The sequence below is a fragment of the Micrasema longulum genome, unplaced genomic scaffold, assembly GCF_059751315.1.
Source record: "Micrasema longulum isolate JH-2025_06_02 unplaced genomic scaffold, ASM5975131v1 h1tg001124l, whole genome shotgun sequence".
Taxonomy (NCBI): Eukaryota; Metazoa; Arthropoda; class Insecta; order Trichoptera; family Brachycentridae; genus Micrasema; species Micrasema longulum.
The window spans coordinates 516,194-524,310 of NW_028278312.1; the positions used below are offsets into that span (position 1 = coordinate 516,194).

Consider the following 8,117-nt stretch of genomic DNA (forward strand, 5'->3'; position numbering starts at 1 on the left):
TTTCTAAAAAAGCTTTGCTCGTTAAACAATGAACTTATTTTTGACAGTTAAATGTTAATTTTTATGAAAATTGTTTTTAATTATGTACAAATTGGTCGAGTATCATTATAAAATCTTCTTACTGAAATTAACATATTACAACAGGGATGAAGAACATTTTAGAGAAGGGAATTTAGAAGTCTAGACAACTACAGGGGTTGTTACTCGTATTGGCTAGTTTAAGTGGCCACCTTACACGCTGTATGACAGTCACCTTTCTGCGTACATTTGAACATACGTATTTCTTCAATTCTTCATTTTTTTTTATATTTGTGAAGTTAAAAATCAATTTAAAAAATACGCTTTAAAAACCACATCATACAAATAAAAATTTTAAAAATTTGAAGTTCTAGACTTTTCACAGATTTTTTTATATTATATCAAGTGTAGGAAGTATTTTATTTTTACCGTTCTTTTGGCTGTAAAATCGCCGGTACTATTCAAGCTACTTTCATTTTTAAACTACACATCCATACATTGAAATTAGTACCAAAACTCTAGTCTTGGTGTTCGAAATAACTTTATACTAAATAATCACTCCTTTATCCTTCGCTGAAATTAGCGTGAATTTTTAATTTTCAGGCGGTTTTAATCCAACCCTGTGTCATTTAAACACATTAGCTTACGCAACGTAATAACTTATTTCCCAACCCTAATCTGTCTCTGTCTTCTTAAAGCACAACTGCCACGGACAGTACAGTTTGCATCTGGAATTAGATTATACCAGGGCTGTACCAAGGAAAAAACAGGAAAAAATACACTGATATTCAGTGTTTTTTTTTGTGTCATCAAACAGCTAATTTTTTGTAGAAAAAAATTTTATTGTCTCGTATTATCGTTTCTAAATTTTTTTTATTAGTTTTGTATTTTGAAATTACACCGCTCTTTACAAGTTATAGTCTTAACTTGTGCTGCCATTTAAAAGTAGAACCCCTTAGCTGTCAAAACACACCAAACGTTGAAAAATATGGCTACTCGGAAGCCGGAAATCAATCAAAATACATAACAGCGCTATAATTGATTGAGTGTTGTTGATATGAACCTTTGATAATTCAAAGTACTTCATTTTTATTAAAACCTTTTTTACTATTTATATTTAAAGCATTTATTTTGTAGTCAAACGTTTTTACTGCTGTTAAAAAATATCAGTAAATAACCACTTACAGACTTTCTTTGTCTACCGGTATCTTAACTTACCCGTCTTTTCGTCAGGACACCAATTTAACTATCATGCAACGGCTATAGTGAAAGTGGATAGTGGGATTTGCATGTTAGTTAAATATGTATACTGACGAAGAGACAGGTACGTCTCGAAACAGTTAGATATAAAAAGTCGATAAGTAGTTAGGGATATACCTAAGAGTAATAATTCGCTCCCGTCTAAAGAGAAACACTTTCAATTATTATTATTATTATGGATAACTTATAAAGCGCCATTTTCGTAATATAATACGTCGAGGGCGCTTTACAAAGTAATTCTATAAAGAAGTAAATTTGATCTAACTTTTTTAATTTGTAATTTAAGAAAAACAAAGTACTTTGTCATCACATGCTAAGGATTTATTCAAATGATTTAGAGAACAAGTGGGTTTTAAGTTTGTTTTCCGAAACATCACTTTACTCTTACAGTTTCGCACCTCTGCTGGGAGAGCATTCCATGCCGTAGGGCCTGCAACCGCAAATGCGCGTTCGCCGAATTTAGTGCGCTGACCGTTGAGGAATAATAACTTTTCCTCTCGACGTAGATGTAGCTGATCTAAGCGTACGACGTCTTTTGGCTAGTTCATCTGGAATGCAGAGTTCCCTCAGATATTCTGGAGCAGAGTTGTGCAATGACTTATACAGCAAAGAACGAACAGAGTTTGTATTCCACCCTCTGTGGAAAACGTAGCCAGTATAATTCCCGAAGTAGTGGAGTGATATGACTGAACTTAGAGATTCCAAAAATAACTCTCGCTGCGGCATTCAATACAGACCGAAAGCGAGTAATTTTATTCATTGGTAGACCTGCGAAAATACCATTACAATAATCTACTCTAGACACTACAAACGCATTTATTAATTGACGGGCGGCATCAACTGGCAAATTTTTGAGTATGCATTTAATCTGTCTCAGCTGGTAAAAGCATGAACTTATCGTTCTACTAATTTAAGCGTCAAGAGAAAGGTCAGAATTAAGGACTCTTGCATAGTACAGAAGCGTTCAACATTTTTGGTTTGTGTAACGGGCGGTTTCAGTTTGCACTTGCAATTCTCGACCCGAGTACCTACGGCCAGTTGTATTGCTGTAAACTGTAGCTTATTTCGTAGTTGATAATCATAAAATGGTTTTTGTCCGTATGGGCGACTCTATTAGCCAATGGCGTATTGTATCTTTAAGTTATATTCAAACATAAAGCAAAGACAAACAAGTCAATAAATTTATGGTAAACAATATATTTATGAACATGATAAATATATAAGACTTTAAGCGAACCTATTACAATGCAGCTTCACCCCTCAATGTGTTAATGGCAAAGAGATCTACGAAAAGCCGGAAGATTGAAGTTGTCTGCCGAATTGACTAACCTACGCACTTTAGACATCGGGGCATAAAAATTTGCTCCTAGAAGATTTGTCAAAGCGCAGATTTATGTATTTATATGTATTTGGGTTTCGTGTCGTTTGATTGATTTGTTTGTATTACTACGTTCTTCTTCCTTTCCGATGCGGGATCTGGAGCGTACGGCCGCGGTCTCAATTTAGAACTAACACTGTATTCCTCCACTGTAATACTGGGAAATTAGAAAAGGGTGATTGTGCTGACCATGTGTATTTGATTGATCACAAACTGACAAAACTGCAGTGAGGGGTACAATGAAAGTTTTTAAAGTTTATCTGTTTTGTTATTTTCGCGGTTTGATTGTAAAGAAATATTAAATTTTCGCTTAATTAGTTTAAAAAAAAAAAAAATTGATATTGATATGCGAAACTGAAGAAAGACTCAAGTCTTTATGAACAGTTTCGGGAAAGGGGTGGATGCTTTCATTGTAAAGCGCAGATTTTATTTTATTTTTATATTTATTTTATTAATTACCATTTCATAAAGTGAAATTATAATATTCTGTATTAATATCCACTTTCAGCGTCGCGTCGTTACCAACGCAATAATAATCCGTAAACATGTCGGACGATGCACTCCATCAGTGCTGATTAAATGAAAACACCGTTGCCAGGTCTCATTACAAATATTATCCTATGAGGGTCCTACCTCCCACCCGCCCCCACCCCTTTCCAGTGTTGCCAGCTCGTAATAACAATTAGACGTGATTAAAATTATACAAGGAAGACTAGGCAAACCGCCATGACAGGAGTCTTCATCACAGAATAGCTGCAAACAGCCACCTCTTAGAGTCAGTAAGCTTTGCCGAAATAATTACTTTTTAACACGAATATTGCGAGTAATGAGTTATGGTTTAGTTTAATATTCATTCATTAGTAATGCGAATCTTAATATTTTCACAGCTAAATCTTGAAACTTTAAAGATATCTTGCTAATCCTTTTTAATGAATTTTGCTGCAGTTGTTTTCGTATTTTTTAAACAAAGCTTTAAAACTAAACTTTCAAAATCTTACTTCTTTTAAAAACACGCACTATTATGGATTTAAACTAAAGATATTAACTCTTTTTTTCTATGATATATTTTGTCGCCCAATAATAAGGAATATTTGTATGTTTTTTAAAAAATATTTTTTATTTCCTTTTTTAATAACTACAAAATAAAAATGTATTTTATAATCTCTTGTAGAATTTTTTTTTCGCTTTCTAATATAACACAAAAATATTATACCTGCCGATTTATTATAGGAGCGAAAATTCAAAAACATTTCTTGTATACCTAGGCCATGCCTTTGTGGGATATTTTTGTTTACAATGTTTATTGTTAATATGTATTTCATTGCTATGTAATTATTCTTTATGTTTTTAATACTCTGTTTTACCTCTTATGTTTATTGTAAAAATAAATAAATTATAAATATTAATAAAAATTAAAAACAAAAATTATAAAAAATTTCTAATAAAATCGGTACCTTTGACGATAAAACACGGCAGTCTCCTTTAAAACGTTTTGAATTTAAAATTGCGAAATAATCGCAGGATACTATTTTATACGTAAATTAAACACCGGAGTCCGCTTTCGTCATAAATGCTCTTTTGAGTTAAAATAGAAAAATTATGTCCTCTTTGTTTTAATACAAAAATCATTAGTTGTCCCAAATACTCAACTTTTAAATGTGCTATTATTATAATAAAATAAAAAAACATTTTTTACATTGAAAGTCCTTTATTTATATTAACAGCTCCCTAGGGAGTTGAATCCTGTCCTTGTCTACAAAAAATTGGACAAACTCAAAATACTGTTAATAAATCCACTTGGTCCGTGAAGAAATATAGAAATAGAAAAAAAGAAATTCAGGCATTGTTTAGTGTGTAGGTTAAAAAATTCAATTAGATGAATCTCACCCACATAAATAAAGGTTTAAGCTCTATAACTTCACAAACATCAACAGATGAAAGAATTGAAGGAATATAAATTTTCAAATATGGTTAGAATGGTGAATGTTACACAGTGTGTAAAGTGGCCTCTTTAACCAGCCAATGACAGGTCATAAGCCCTTTAGATGCCTAGACTTCTATATTACCTTCTCTAAAATGTTATTTATCTCTGTTGTAATATGTTAATATTAACAGCTCTCCGGGGAGTCAAATCCAGTTCTTGTCTACAAAAATTTGGACGAACTCAAAATATTGTTGCTAAATACTAATACATTATTCAGATTAATATTATTAGTAACAAAACAAAACAAACCAAAATATAAAATGTATTCCTCGGCTCGGGACGGGAGGGAGAGAATATTATATTAATGTAAAAAAGATAATACAGAAATTGTAAAAGAACAAATAAATAATAATAAACAAACTAAACGAACGTCAAGCGTAACTTACAAAATCTAAGTCAATCAAAAACGATAATTATGTTTGTTTAAGATTTTTATTACTGTGGTGTTTCTGTGTAGGTTTGGGATTTCTTCTTAATGAACAAACTGTAAATAAACTATATTTTCTGGACGTCATGGATTGAAAGAGAATATTTAATCAAAATAATTGAAGAAAAATGATTCGTTGATATGACACCACGCACAAATTGACATTTGTCATAAAAATAATTAATTACATACCGAAATGAAACAAAATGGAAATATGCCATTGATTTTACGGCCGTTCTTCTTCTTCAGCCTTATTCTCTCCACTGCTGGATCAAGGCCTCTTCCAAACGTTTCCATTCCTTTCTATCACCCGCTTTCATCATCCATGTTTTACCAGCAATAGAGGCAATGTCGTCAACCCATCTTTTTTGTGGCCTTCCAACACTTTTTTTGTTTGCCCATGGTCTCCACTTTATTATTCTGGGTGTCCACCTGCCATCATTTTGTCTCGCCAGGTGTCCTGCCCACTGCCATTTTAATTTTGCTGCACGATCCATGATATCCACGACTTATTTCTTCATTTCTTACTCTGTCTCTTAGACATACACCAAGCATATGTCTTTCCATGGATCGTTGCGTGTATTTTAATTTCTGGCTACTTTTTTGTGTTATAAACATGGTTTCTAGTCCGTTTGTTGTCACCGGCAATATGCACGATTCATATACTTGTCTTTTCAAGCATATAAGGACTTCTTTATTTTCAAAAATATATTTAAGTTTGCCGAAAACAGCGTAACTTAGCCCTATTCTTCTTGGGAACTCCGCTATCTGGTTATTTTTACCAAGTTTAACTTTGTGTCCTAGATGGCTGTTAATAAATAATAAATTAATATATTGTATTTATTATACACGTAAGAAATGACTAATTTCCTTTTTTATTTACAGTACCTCCTGGAAGACCCGTCATCTACGATGGAAAGAGAAGGGACAGAACCAAGCTGATAGAGCCTTATAATGAAGGATCTGACGTCGTCCTTGTTTGTGAAGTCGAAGGAGGTAGGCTTTATTTACTAACTGTAATTTTAAGTCACAACTCATACTATGAAAATAATCCACTGTCTCGTCAATTAAAAACATATGTATTTATTTATTCACACTGAAAACAAGATAGATTATGGCGTAATAATTTTTGAAAACAGAACGAATTACAGTGATCAGATGATGCAAAAACAACTAAAAATTAAAACAACCTTCAGTCAAAGAGGATTGGCCTACTACTCGGTTAAAGTGTACAATCTACTTCTATTATCCATCAGAACAATTATTAGTAAATACTCACAATATAAAATTGCTAATGAGAAATGGATAGTGGAGGTGGGTTGCGCACGGATCGATGAGTGGATCAAGCGTAAAGGGTAGAATTTGTATACTGTATATGAAATTTGGTCTACAGGTCTAAATAAATTGGCAATGTTTTAATGATTATTTTAGTTTATATTTTATAATGATAATCAGGTTAAATAGATTAATTACGTTTTTTTTTTATAAATATTATGTCGACTTTGTTAAATAACTAATTTAAGGCATGTTTCACTTGTAAAAATTTTCACACCCTGGGACACCCAGTGTTATTCTGATTAAAAAAAGAATACAAACATTGTAAAAGTATTAATAATAAATTATTCAATCCTCAGGGGTGCTTTTATGATTTTTCTTGCCGGAGTAGAGAAGATTTGTATGAAAAAATCCATTCTGTCATTGAACCTTGATATGTTATTAAAAAAATCAAACATCTATACTGATTCTTTCACTTCTTATTAAACTTTTATCAACAATATTTTGAGTTTGTCCAAATTTTTGTTTACAAGAACTGGATTCAACCCCCTGGGGAGTTTTATGTTGAATTTTTATGTGTGGAGGATGGTTCCACTTTATTTTCAACCAGCTGCAGGTTCTTTAAGTGATATTCGCATTCCATAACCGAGTAATGCCAACACCACCTCTCCCGAGTAACTTTGGCCAATCTACTCGGAATGCATTTGCTAAAATAAGTTTTCTCTCGAAGCTTCTCGAAAATTTTTGCCACCCTTTGGGAAATAAGCGACTTAAACTGTTTATCGCTCTTTCTGTCTTGATATCGACTCACTTATATATTTTATACAATGTACATACGACTTCGACTGGGACACTTATTTCCTAAATAAGTAAAAACATACAGATGCGTTCAAAGTATATGGTCAGGGGGCATATTACAATAATCGCAACAGTTATTTTCAATTATCTTTTAAATAAAATTGAATTCTTTATAAAAAAAGGAGGAAATTCAATTCCATAGAAAATCGGATATTTAAAATGTATTTTTACATTCGGTAAAAATTTAATAGAACATTTTATTGTACTATGAAAGTGTATGAAAAAATGTACAAAAATGTTATTATTGAAAATGAACTACATTGAAATGTCACAGGTTCGTATGGACAATAACAATCAATTTTTCAATTTTTTTTTTTATAAAAAAGGAAACATTTGCGTTATTATCATTTACCCAAATATTTCGATTTTTTGGGAACATTTTCAGAAAGTTGTAAATAACTATTGGAAAATGGGAATCAAGTTGCAGTAGAGTGGGTTCGAACCTCGGATCTCTGATCCGTGAGTCCGCACACTAGCCACGGAACCACCACCCGATTCATATTATAGCGTTGTCATGTATTGTGGCGTCAACGTTTAGAGTGTTCCGGCAAGTGCGGGGTTCTCCTTTTAAGTGTCAGAAAAACTCACCTTCTTGAACTCGTAATGTCACGAGTGGGGTAATTTTTAAAAACCACAAAACTCCAAAATCATAGCAATGATAATACAAAACATAAAAATAATTTTAAAAAGCTTTTTTCTAAGTTTGATAGTCTGTTAACGAATAACTAAAAATAAAACAAACACTGAACTTCTTCATTATCTATTAAGTAAAACAGAAATTTCTGAAAAAAAAATTAATACATATGTCTTGAAACATGTTAAATATGGGTTACCAACACAAATTTAAAGATAATTAGATATTTTTCATGAAACTTAATGGATTTTTACGAAATAAAGAAATTTCAATGAATTTTAAT

At 32.1% G+C, this 8,117-nt stretch overlaps 1 protein-coding gene across 1 annotated transcript in view; it reads left to right on the plus strand.

Moving 5' to 3' along the window:
* LOC148276933 (uncharacterized) overlaps positions 1–6,063 on the plus strand; it is a gene marked incomplete at its 3' end in the record, with an annotated part of 191,739 nt that extends 185,676 nt beyond the window's left edge. Inside the window, exon 4 of the mRNA XM_088233568.1 lies at positions 5,953–6,063. Within this exon, the coding sequence (XP_088089694.1) occupies positions 5,953–6,063 (111 nt within the window). The remainder of the gene's footprint in view (positions 1–5,952) is intronic.
* Between the last annotated feature and the right edge of the window lie 2,054 nt (positions 6,064–8,117).